General features: G+C 40.8%; 1 protein-coding gene across 7 annotated transcripts in view; it reads left to right on the top strand.

Moving 5' to 3' along the window:
* Positions 1–12953, top strand: part of Pdzd2 (PDZ domain containing 2) — a 401332-nt gene that overhangs the window by 290908 nt on the left and 97471 nt on the right. For all 7 annotated transcript variants that reach the window (XM_023702360.1, XM_023702362.1, XM_023702361.1 and 4 more), the window contains one exon: positions 10864–11006. In XM_023702360.1, the coding sequence (XP_023558128.1) occupies positions 10864–11006 (143 nt within the window). The remainder of the gene's footprint in view (positions 1–10863; positions 11007–12953) is intronic.

Genomic DNA, 12953 nt, shown 5'->3' with positions numbered 1-12953 from the left:
CCAGCTCAGCCCACCAGGGGGCGGGGCTGATTGGCATGTGGTGCTGGGGGATTGAACCGCGGTCCCTGTGCTTTAGCTAAGCTTGTTCTAAGTAGGTGCTTTAGACCACTGAGCCATCTCTCCAGCCCCTCCTCATTGAATCTTAATGAGTTTCTTGATTTTGACACAGAGTGAACTATTATATGACTGATCTGTAAAAAGAAGACTTCATGTTTATTTTAGACAGTTTTTGTTGTTCATTTAAATTTGTAAATAACTTTTTACAATGTCTATTATTAATCTCATGTATTCATTTCAGAAATATTTTTCTAAAATTCGCTCCTTTGGGTATGTTTAGCAAACATACCTCTGAAAACTAAAAGTAAAATGTTTTCCAGTTATACAAACTTGAAATATTCTAATACCTCCAGACGTAGCATATAGAAAATAACAAAGACCATAATACAGAAGGCAAGAGAAGTTGCTGTATGATCCTGGATAAAGAATAAAAAACTCTCAAAGTGGTAGTTATGCAGGAGTGCCAAATATAATTATATTAGATGACCTATTTAAAGGGGCATTGAAGATTTCTACAAAACAGTTATCAATGTTATGTCAGGTTATATATATATTTTTTCATATATATGTGTGTGTGTGTAAAAGACAAAAACTAATATAAAGTCGATGGAAAATGGAAATACACTGTTTAAAGTTTCTAATACTAGGAGAAAGTATACCATGTCTTATAAGTTGATTGTAAGTCAAAAAACAGTATAAATCATAAAAAATTAAAATTAAACAATATTCAGAAAATTATATATTAATTCAGAATTAAATATTTCAAAATCATATTCAAAGATTAAAATTAAATTGTGAGTCCAACCAAGAAGCCAGAATGTAGTGTATCATATGTATGAATCTGTGATCAATTCAGAGTACTCACATAGTATTTGATTAGGTTAATATATACAAAAATATCAACTAAGAAAAAGTTTTCATGGTAGTAAAGAGTTACTAAGAATAAAACATAACAGAAATACTAGAATGACAAATATATGATCTGCACTTCTAACAGTTTGGGAATAGGATATTGCACAAAGTTCTAGTATGTGGTGGACGTGGACAGTGTCCATGACAGTTACTGGTGGCCAGATGTCACTTGTGGGACTGAGTTACTGCTATTTCCTTGATATCCACCCTGTAGACCCAAACAAAATCATGACCCATAAGGTGCAAGAGAAGTCCATTTGTAGAGTATGCTGATGGAAATATTCTGCTGCTGTGTACAAAAGAATAATTGAAAGATTGCTTTTGTATACCTCTTTTTCTCCTATGTTTAATTGTTTGCCCTATTTGGTGGGTTCTTTCCATTCTCATTCATGGAGTTGTGGTCATTTTGACCCCTTTCTAGAATATATTTTAATAGTCTGTGTAGGGTTGGTTTTGTTTTCATGAAATTCTTTAGTTGTTCTTTGTCATAGTAATATTTCACTTCTCCATTAAACTGGAAAGAAAATTTTACAGAATATATCAGTCTGGGTTGGAATTTGTTTTCTTGCAAGACTTGAAGTACTTTGTTCTATGCTCTTCTTGATTTGAGGTTTGTGAAAAGAAATCTGCCATTATTTTGATCGGTTTTCCTTTTTTTTTTTTTTTTTTTTTGCAGAACCGGGGATTGAACTCAGGCCCTTGCGCTTGCCAGGGAAGCGCTTATTCCACTGAGCCATCTCCCTGGCCCCCAGTTTTCCTTTAAATGTGATGTTTCTTTTCTCTAGCGGCTTTTAGTATATGATTCCTGTGCTGAATTTCTGGGATTTTGATTATTATACATCTGGGTGTGGTTTTAATTGGGTTGATGTTATTTGTAGTTCTATATGCTTTGGTTATCTGAATGTCAGATTGTTTCCCCATATTTGGTAAGTTTTCTACTATTGCTTCTGTCCATATTCTTTTTATATCATTTGTATTTTATATCATTTGTATCCTTCTTTCTCATTGATACCTATTAGTCTTACATTGTTCATCTTTGCATCGTCTTGCTGACGCGGAATTATTTTTCCTGCATCTTAGTTTTTAAGAGATCTTTTCTTACCTTTCCACTAGCTGCAACAGTGTCTTCAAGGTCTGAAAGTCTATTTTCACTTTCATTCAAACCGTTTTGCCAGCTTGTGATTGAGGTTTTAATTTCCTGAATAGCACTTTGAATCTGCTTCATGCATTCTATTTCTTTCCTATATTGCTAATTCAAGGATTCCATCATTTTTCTGTTCTCCTCTATTTTTTTATCAGTGTCTTGTTTAAAGCATTTAGTACTTCTTTCATTATAGTTATTTCTTTCTTTACTTCATAAATTATTTCTGATCTGATTTTGTCAGTACCTTTCTGCAGCTGTTTCTTTACTTCAGACACTATTATTTCAGAGATTTCAGGTGTGTAATTTCCACACAAATGCCGTTGTCTCCTGCATTTGTTCTGGGTGGCCTTGGGGCCTGAGAATGCATTTTTCTCCTTCTCTTTGTCATTTTGTACAGCACTGTCTTCTGACCTTTGGTGTAGAGCTTTGGTGTAGTTATTACCTTAGCACCAAGTCCGCATCTACCAGGTTCAAATTCGTCCAGGTGGGTGTGGCTTGGCTCTGGCTGCTGTGCGCCACTTATTCCTGCGGCAGCACTTGGAAGTGAACTTGCTGTGCCACTCTGGTAAGATGTTCTGCTCCTGGTTCAGCTGGCTGGGTCTTGTCTCTAGCCTCTCTGCAGGGAGTTCCTCATATTTTGTATTTTCCGAGCTCCCCTTCTCAACTCAGCAGGCATAGACAGGGCCTAGAGCAGGGCTGGTTAGGCTTTCCTTCCCATGGTCCCCTGGGGGCCCTGGGTGATGGAGGCCTCCTCAGGGGAAGAACTCCCTGGAGAACTGAGCCATCTTTTCAGAGCCTAGACTCTGAAGTGACACCCGCCACTACTTATATATCATTGGCCAGATCTGATGGCAGTGTCTGGCCTAAGAGCTGTGGTGCAGCTTCCATGAGGTGGAAAGGAGAGGAGAACCCATCCACTCATCTTAAAAATAATAACATAAAGTTGAATTTCTGAAATAGATTACCTAAGGATTTCTGAAATAGATTACCTAATAGATTACCTAAGGACTATATATCCAAGTTCTTTTGCCTAATTTTATGCTCAAGATCAAATATCTATGCCAGACATGCTGGCACATACCTGTAGTATCAACACTATTTGAGGACAAGGCAGGAAGATTGCTATTTCAAGTCCAATCTGAGCAGTTTGGCAGCAAGTTCCTGTCCCAAATCAAAATTAAAAATAAAAAGGGGTTGATAATGTACCTCAGAGCAAAGGACCCAAATTGAATCCTGAGTACCATTAAAAAAAAAAGTGTCCCAGGAGGTATAAATGAAAGGGTAAAAAACTCAATCTATTGCCATTGAGACAATTTTTTCAAAGGCATGTCCTTACAGAGAACAATCCATCTGGAATTTGCATTCTTTGTAACTATCCCTAATCTATAGACTGGTCATTGACCCTGGCTCATATTTCTGGTCTTGGTAAGTGGGCATGGACACATACCTTCCCACATATGCATGTTTTAGCACCCTTCTCAGCCCAGTTGCCTTGTTTGGTTTTGGTCTTTTTTTTATTTTACTGTATTTTTTTGGTTGAATTGTTTTTTGGGTTTTGGTGCCGAGGACTGAACCCAGGGCTTCCAGCTTGCTAGGCAAGCATTCTACCACTGAGCCAAATCCCCAGCCCCCCCCCCTTTTTTTTTTCAAATATTTATTTAGTGTGTGTGTGGCCAGTTCAGCCCACCAGGGGGTGGGGCGGGCTGGCATGTGGTGCTGGGGATTGAACCGTGGTCCCTGTGCTTTTGCTTTGCTAAGCTTGTTCTAAGTAGGTGCTTTAGACCACTGAGTCATCTCACCAGCCCCCCTTCTCAGCCCAGAAGTCTGTTCATTAATACATTTGCTCAAGATTGATAGAGTTGGCTGCAGGTAAATCTTCACATCTTCCTCCATATCCTAGTGGCACTTAAATTGGAACCAAGAGATTTTCATAAAAGGCTGCCTAGGTTCTTGGGCTGGAGAAGATTTTTATTTTTACTCTAGGATAGTTGAAAGCAAGGTCATGATAAAATAGAATTTCCAGAAAACTAGAAATTAGCTATTTACTCTTGAGCCTTTGGAGGAAAAACTTCCATTCCATTTGAATAACGGGAGATTAAACATGTCGGTGTTTTTCAGTTTCTGCTTTATTAATGATTTAATATATCTATATAAAAACTTAATAAATTACCAAAAAAAGGCCTATGATGCTTATTCAGACCATTTTGGTTTGCCAGGTAATTCTTTATGGACTTATTTGCTGTAAGAAAATTTTACATTAAATTATATTTCCAGTCGTTTCTTTGTTCTATTCTCCCTTAACTGAGCAATAAGAAACATATTTCTTCCTAATAAATTTTTTCTTTTGAACAGTGGTATATTGGAGTAAAAATTTAGTGCATAATGATGCACAGTGGCGCCTCAGTTCATAAAGCTAATTCATCCCACAATTCTGGAAAAGATGGCCGTGTTCGTGTCACTATAGGAAACATGGCTGAGGTCATGTTTGTCACCCTCTGTTAGTTAATGCAGAACTCACTAACAAAAGCAAAATTTTGCCAAATGCTTCTGTTTGCAAATCAAGTTGTTTGCAAACCAAGGATTTGTGGACCAAGCTACTACAGCATAGACAAAAAGCCAACTCACTTTTCTAAAAGTTGGGTCTGTCTTCTTAAGAATCGCTTAGGATATTGACAAGCAATTTTAGAAATGAGCTCAGTGAGCTTTACTGTATTTCTAGCAAAGATCATTATTCATGCAGGATGAAAATTTTTTAAGTCTAGACACAAAATGTGTATTTTTGGTTTTTTGGTGGTACCAAGGAAAATGTGTATTTTAATGTGAAAATGAATACAACAAAATATAGTCATATAACAAAGGCGGGAAAGAGCCTAGCATTTGCCCAGCAGGCAAGTTCATTCATGTTAGCACTGGGTATGTCTGTGAATCCACTCGAGGTCTGTTCTCCCTTGGGGTAGCATCCAATCACTTTGTCTTGTTATTGGAGGCCATCATTATCTGACTCCTGTTTAACTTACTGTTTCTACCTCCTACTTTTGTCCTCTGAAAATATCTTTGCGTAAACTAGTTTACTAGATAAAAAAAAATACGAGAAAGCATACAAATGAGCAGCCAGTCTAAGAGGTACATAGGATGACAATCACAAGGACCCCCAGCCTGGGTTCCTGTCGCTGAGGCGGTGTGATGGGGCCGCTATGGCTCCAACCCAGAGGAAACCCCTTCAAGAATTTTATGGAGGTTTTGTTAATAGGTGTGATTAGTTATTAACTCACATGCCAGCCTGCCTCACCTCCCTGGAGTGTGGCACTGGGAGCTGGAAGCTCCGAGCTCATGGCCAGCCCGGTCCTGAACTTGTCCTGGAGTCCTGTTTCCTACTGCTGTCCACCTCCCCAGTTTGGGATGTTCATGGCAGACGTCAGAAACGTGTTCCCTTTTGCCTCTGAGACCTTGTGGATGCTGCCCTTTCTGCCAGTTGCTCCTCCTCTTCCCCACCCCCACCCCACCCCCGGCATAGCTTGGCTTCTGTCTTTCCGGAGAGACTGAGACACCTTCCTGTGTAAGACTGCTGGGACACTGCTGCCACCTACTCCACTGTGAGACCTCTCGTCTCTAGGCTCCTGCAGTACTCCTGCCATGTCTGTGGTACCACCCAAGTGCCAAATGTCCCAACTACCATTTGGCTCATTGTGTCCCCAGTAGATTCTAAGGACAGAGCCTGTGTGTCAGTTTCTGACACTAATTCTAGCTCAGGGCCTTATACTTGTTGGTGCTCTGTAGCTCTTTATTAATGAAAATGCCCAAGTGAGACCCTGTACCAAATACATTAAAAAAAAAAAAAAAATACACACATAATGAAAATGCCCATAGCCACCAGGCCTGATAGATAAGGGAGTGGATCCAGCCCCAGCCCTTCTATCCCCAACTCTTCTATCCCCAGCTCTGAGGCCTTTGGGCTCCTGTGGCTTTTCTCTGTTTTTCTGTTTCCTTACTTATAAACGGAACATTTTGGTCTGCTGACCAAGGGACTTCCAGCTCTGACTTGATCACACTGTTTCCCAGTTCTTACCATCCTTCTACATGAGAAGGGATAACAGACAGTCTCAGCATAGGCTTGCAGTGAGAGGCAAAGCACTTGATGCTGTGAAATTCTAGTTGGCTGATGCATCTTCTGACATTTGGGGCAAAGATGCTGTTGTAAAGTGTTATTTTTGGTTCCAGCAGAAATGAGGTCATTTAAATGCTGTGAGTTAGTTCCCTTTTATGTGCCACCCTGCTGTAGTACATAAATCTACTCAGTGGCTTTAGTGAAGAGATGCACAAGTGAACTCACCACAGTGGGAGGTTTAGAGGAAAAGGGAACCCTCCACCACAGTAGGGCAGAAGTCTACAGCATCCCTTTTTTGTGTGATTCGGTTTTTTTCTCAATAGACTGACAAAGTCCTATTGTCCTTTAAACCAATGTAGAGAAAAACAAATGTCCAGTCCATCATCAGCTGGGCCGGGCTCATGCCCTGGACACTGGCGAGCACACAGGTCCCCGTGCACATAGCCCCTTCTCCAGGCTCAGCGATGCTGAAGAACTGTATGTAAGATTAGTGTGTTAACATTTTATGCTTGTTAATTCTGTACTAATTGTACAATATTGTTATGTGCTAGGTTCTGTCCTAGTTGCTGGGGAACCCACTGGTAAATGAAATGGACAAGGGACTTTATCCTGTGGCATGTGTAGCCTAGAAGAAGGCCATAAACAATAAGTAAGCAAGTAAACAAGTCAGAATATCCAGGAGTGACAAGTATTATAAATGACCTAAAACAGGGTGACATGGAAAATGGCTAGGGATGTGGACAGAGGCTAGGTGGATGTCTTCAAAGGAAGACCTCACTGAAGAAGCAGTGTTTGAACTAAGCCAGCCAGCCAGCCCTGCGAAATCAGGGGACAGAATGTTCCCAAGGACCAACCAGCTAAAGCGGGAACAATCGAGTGTTCCAGAAGCAAAGAAACTGAGCAAGAGGAGATGATTCAGGACAGTGGACAGGGCTCACTTATGAAAGGTCATGTCCACCGTGACAAAGAGTTTGGACCTTATTCTCAGTCTGTGAGGAGCTGTTGAAGCTACTGAAGGATTTAAGCTAAATGTAGCATAATCTATGCTGTTTCGTCATTCACCCTGGATGTTTAATGAAGAATAATGGGTTGTAGAAAATGAAAAGTCAAACAGGAAATCAGACAGGAGGCTATTGTGGTCATCTAAGCTAAAGATGCTGGCGGCTTTGGCAAAGGTACCGGTGGAGAAGAAGAGCATAAGTAGAGGGATAAGGGTTCTATTTTGGAAGCGGAACCTACAGATCTCTCACATGGCTTGGAAGTAGGGAATGAAACAGAAGAATTCAAAGATCACACATGGGCTTTCATCTTCCCTGTTCTCTATAACTTGAATGGATGATAGTTCTGTTCCTACTGAGATGGGAAAGGCAGGAGCAGAAGGAGAAAGATTCCAGATTTGATGGAGCTAAAGTGTAAAGAAGTTAGCCTGTTTGTTTTGGGCCAGTACCAACTCTAGCCTAACAAACCTGAGGCACTAATTTTTGACTAAACATTTGTTTTAGCTATAGGCAACTAAATTCACAAGTAGTGTAAAATGTTTGCTGGCAGTTGTATGGCTTAAATTGGTAGCAGTTACTCTTGCTTTATGTGGTAGTACTTTGCCCCACTCACTTAATTCTTACCATGAGTCTGGTCACAGAAAACTTGCGTTGATTGCTTTGGACAATCCCCTCCTAATTCTCACTTTCAATTATGGGGAGAAGTCATGTCACTGGATACAAGGGAAGAAGATCTAGTTTTTGACTAGAATAATTAGGCATTTGCAATATAGAGAGTGAAATGCACTTTCTGTATTAGATATGTGGGTTTCATTTTTATTTTGTTTTTAGCTAGTTTTGCATGTGTTGGGCCAGAGGAGGGTATGAATCAGTTATATGGATGCTCTTGATGAAAACTGCCTTGAACTCATCTGTCAGTAATGTTTTTCTACCCCCTTGAAGGTATTTTTGCGTGACTCATCACAAATCTTACTGTTAAAAGCATTTAAAGATTAAGAAGAATGTGTCTAGTATTGTCATGCCCTCTGTGAACCATGCCTGTCTGTTCTGCTTAGTGAAAGAGGAGAGTAAGTGGGAAAAGATGGATAGTATAAACTAGGAATGGGGTAGGTAGGGTTTTACTAATTTGAACTAAAAATAAGTGTGCCCTCTTTCTGGACTCCAGTAATGGACTCTGTTGCTTTAGGGGAAGGTCCACAGCTTTCCTGTGCTAGGGGAAGGAGAAGAACTCTTTCTCATCTCCTGAGACCTGAGAACTGTGTCCCCCTTTCTAGGCAGAAATAAACCACTATCTTCCTCTTGTGTCTCAACTGCACCATGATGCCCAGAGAGAGCCACAGGCTGCCCAGGATGCTGGCGTGGGACACACAGCTAGCCAGGACAGCAACTAACTGGCACATCTTGAATTTGTTCTTTTGGTGGCATCTGTAAGGCCATGGAGTCTCCTACCAAGGTAGCACTGAAAGTTGCCATCGTGGCTGTCAGATTGATTCCCGAGGCTGGCTTTTTGGAAGTAGTGGAGCTATGAGAAAGTAAAGACCAGGGAGAGTGCTTCCAAATGGAGAGGAGAAAGGTGTTCCAGAGGGCAGAGGCAGCAAACCAAAAGCCTTGAGGCCAGAGTGGGCCGAGTGGATGAAATAGGGACCATTGACAAGTTCATGAACCACTGTGGTAAGCCAGGGGCTTCTGAAGTTACACTTGGCCAGACAGGCCCCACTTGTCTGTGGTCAGAGGGTGGAGGAGAGAGCTGGCACCGCTGCATATTGCTGGGTAAGGGAGCCCCACTGGGCAGTGTGGTACTAGCAAAGTATGGCATCCAGCAGGCTTCTCTCTGGTAATCATGTTCCCAGGCAGTCCTGCTGCTGCACATCAGTGACTGCTCAGCATCTGGGCTTTTCACTGTGGCCTGCAGTTTCATTTTAGTCTCTGACACTGTGTGTTTCAGATTTTTCTAAATACTTCACATTTTTTCTTCTTTGCAAGCAGTTTGAGTGGGCCAGTTGCCTATTTCTTAGGAGATGATGCCATTGTCTATGTAGACCTTAATTGTCCCATTGGACATTCGTGATGGATGAAAAAAACAGATGGCTCTTGCTTCATAGGTTGAGGAATATTTTATGACCTATGTCCATATCTCTAGAGCTAAAAAGAATAGCAGGGGGAGCCTAAAGAAAGACCCCCAAATAAATCACTTTTAAAGATTTCACTCTCATTTCCCTGAACAGCTAAGTATCTGGAAGAACTCAAAACTCTTGCAGTAAGCATGTTTCTGTCCTGAGAGTGAAATACAGATTCAAGTAGAGGACAAGCCAAGGCAGAAAAGCCCTGAGTAATCAAATGGCCTAAAGGCATTTACTAGGGTTTTTTAAAGGACAAATTTTGATAGGGATTTAAGCATTTTAAATGCTTTGAAGGAGTGCACAGACCACTGTCATCACTGGTTCTATTGACTAATAGTCAACATCAGAATCATTGATCAACTTATTGTTTTGGTTTTTCCTATCCAAGGTATCATTTGTGTGTTTTAGGGAAATTTGAGAGTCAACTCAAGAATGAATGAATATATATATATATATATATTATCCTAATCTGAAAATATAAATACAAAATGCTCAAAAAAGTGAAAATTACTGAGTATCAACATGATACTAAAAGTAGGAAATTTCACCTCTGATGTGACAGATCACAGTTAAAACATAGGTGCCCTAAGAACATCGTATGAAATTACCTTTGCCTATACACATAAGGTATATATGAAACATAAATTTTATGTTTAGATTTGGGTCCCCTTCCCAGTATATCTCACTGTGTACGTGCAACTATTCCAAGATTTTAAAATCCAAAATCTGAAACACTTCTAGTCCCCAAGCATTTCTGATAAGAGGTATTCATGATTACCTATCAACATTTATTACTGTCTGCTAGTGATCATATGCTACTACATGTTTGCATAAATATTATTTAATTCTAAGGAAAACCTTAGAAGCATTAATAATAATTCCTACTTTTGAGTCGGGGAATCAGATGTTTTTGCATTTGGTGATTTTTGTAAGTTATAAATGGCAAAACTAGTTGAGGTCTTCTGGGACCAAAACCCAACCATTGTTCTTTCATCTTTCTTTATTAATTAGTAGCTGTGCAAAAATACAAGGATCCCATACTCACCTGGTGTTTGCATCCCCAGTAGCCTCTGGGTCTTGATCAAAGGAAGCTTCACTTTACAGAAGCCTGGTGAGGAAATTCAGTAAGCACACTTGCTGGGCTGTCCAACATCATGGCCACTAGCCAGAAATACTGAATACAGTGAATATTCAATACTGAATACATGGCCACTGTTTGAATACTGAAATTTAATTAGAATTTAATAAAGTTAAAATTCAAGTCTTCAGGTGGCAGCAGCCACGTTCAGGCACTCTGTGGCCGCCTGTGGCCAGTGGGTCCACTTGGGACGGCATCAACAGAATGTTTCCCTTGTGGCAGCTCCTGCAGTTGGGCAGCCCTGCCAGCCAGTCTTTGTCCAGTCCACAGCAGCTTTTTCTTCTGCCTCCTTGGATGCAAGTGACGGCCTGATGTGACAGCTCTGCTCTCCTATGTCAACGCTGTATGTCTGTCAACATTCTTTACATATGTTTGCTTTTCCTTCCAAGGAGGAAGTCGGTCGGATATGGAAGATGGAGCTGCTCAAAGAATCAGATGGGCTGGGAATTCAGGTTAGTGGAGGCCGAGGATCAAAGCGCTCACCTCACGCTATCGTTGTCACGCAAGTGAAGGAAGGAGGTGCCGCTCACAGGTGATTAGATAATTTTCCCTGTCTCTCTGCTTCTTGCCCTCCCTGTCCTTCCCTTGGGTGCTGGGTGCTAGTACTCTTCCACTTGGCGAAAGCCCTAGAAATTATAGTTCATCAAAATCATGCTGCAATGTAGAAGGAAATCAGACAAGAGCAGTTCTAATTGAACATATCTCTGAGCACAGGAAGTGCCTAAGTGAGAAAGATGCTTAAGATCTTCCAAACCATGGAAAGGAGATCGGATCTCGCACTAATTTTAGTTTCAAGCAAATGTTAAGTATTCTAATATTTGGGAATGTGGCGCTGTGATAATATGTGGTTACTTATCAAGAATATGCCACTAAACAGATGTCACATCCTGACATCTTAGCCCCTGTAAGATTGTGACTAATGAATTGGGAGAGTGATTGGATTATATGTGACCACAGTTCGTACAGGTCTGCAAGGATTTCACATACACTTAGATATAGAAGAGGAGAAAGTGAATTTTTTCTCTGTTGACCTAAAAACAATTCATACTTAAAGGCTCGTTTCTTAGTCTGAGTAATTACCTGCAGTAGGAAGAGGACAGTGTTTATTTAGAGCATTTACAGAGCAATTATTTTGAGTGTGAGGGATATAGCTATCTTAAATAAAGCTTTGACCTACTAATTTGCTTCTATTAACATAGGGTGTCTCCTATGTATTTTCAAGGCATGGTGGAGTATGTATGTGTGTTGCATGCCCGCACACATACAGTAGGTGTGTAAAGGGATAGTTTCACTGATGAGGGAAGTAATGGTCTGTTATTCAATCTAAAATTCATTCAGTCAAGATTGCTTGGTGCTAGGGGAACATGACTGCCCAAAACTCTAGTGGCCTGCCTAAGATCAAAAGGGAACTTATAAGTGTATCTTTCGAGGTGCAGGTGAAGGAGCTAGAGCTATTTGTCTGAAGAACGGGAAATTAAGAAGAGGACCTGGGCACAAACTAACAAGATGTTTTCTACCCATCTATCCTCTTATACAGTGGAATGCTAATAATTAATGCAAAGATGTGGTTGACTGCAATTATCCATTATCTGAGAGACAGCAGTTATTAAGAGATTAAGGTCCAACACAGTTTTAACCTAGATGAACATTACTAAACTTCCTGAATGACAGAAGCCTTACAGAACTCCCATTAGATAGTCATTTTCCTATAATCCTGCCTTAAGTTCTGGTCTATCTTTTGCAAGTTGGCAATTAGGAAATCCCAGTGTCCAGAAATGAGCTTTACATGGAACTGTTCCTGTCGGATTCCCGTTGGAGCCATTTCTAATAGGTCATTGTTTTCTTTCCATCCTCAGCCTGGAGTCATGCATCTCATCTCTCGGGTGTGTGTCTCATAAATAGAGCATTCTAGTTAATAAGCAGAAATGAGAGAAATGGAATTAAAGTAGAAAAGAGATGGAGCAGGAGTTAATCCTGGTGTCAGTATGGATGAGGGAGCCCAGAGATGCCACCTAGACCCACTGAATTTCGAGGCAGAATCCCTGTCCCCCCACATGGTCCTTTCCTGAGTTGTCCACACACAGCCAGCCCTCCATGAGATTCCGGTTTATTTTTTATTTTCCCAGTTACCCTCTTCAAGCATTCCAACTGACTAAGGGGGCCCTTAGGATTTCTCTGCTTCACGTGGGGTCTTTTAAAGGGCAGAAAGCAGAGGCCCTGGGAAGTTTTACACCCCTTGTCTTATGTTAAAACCTAAATTCATAGAAAAAAATTGTGATATGTGCTGTACAGAAAGGAGACAGAATGGAGATAGAGATGCTGCAGAAAGACAAGCAAGATAAAGCTAGAAGGAGAGAAGCTGGCTGATTCACTGTAAAAAAGCAAGGGGGAGAAAGTGTACGATAGAAGATAATTGGAGGGCCCGGGGAGATAGCTCAGTAGAATAAGTGCTTGCCTGGCAAGCACAGGGTCCTGAGTT

This window comes from Octodon degus, unplaced genomic scaffold (assembly GCF_000260255.1).
Source record: "Octodon degus isolate 3935 unplaced genomic scaffold, OctDeg1.0 scaffold00149, whole genome shotgun sequence".
NCBI lineage: Eukaryota > Metazoa > Chordata > Mammalia > Rodentia > Octodontidae > Octodon > Octodon degus.
Note: the sequence above shows the minus strand (reverse complement) of the source record. Positions and strands in the feature narration are given on the sequence as shown.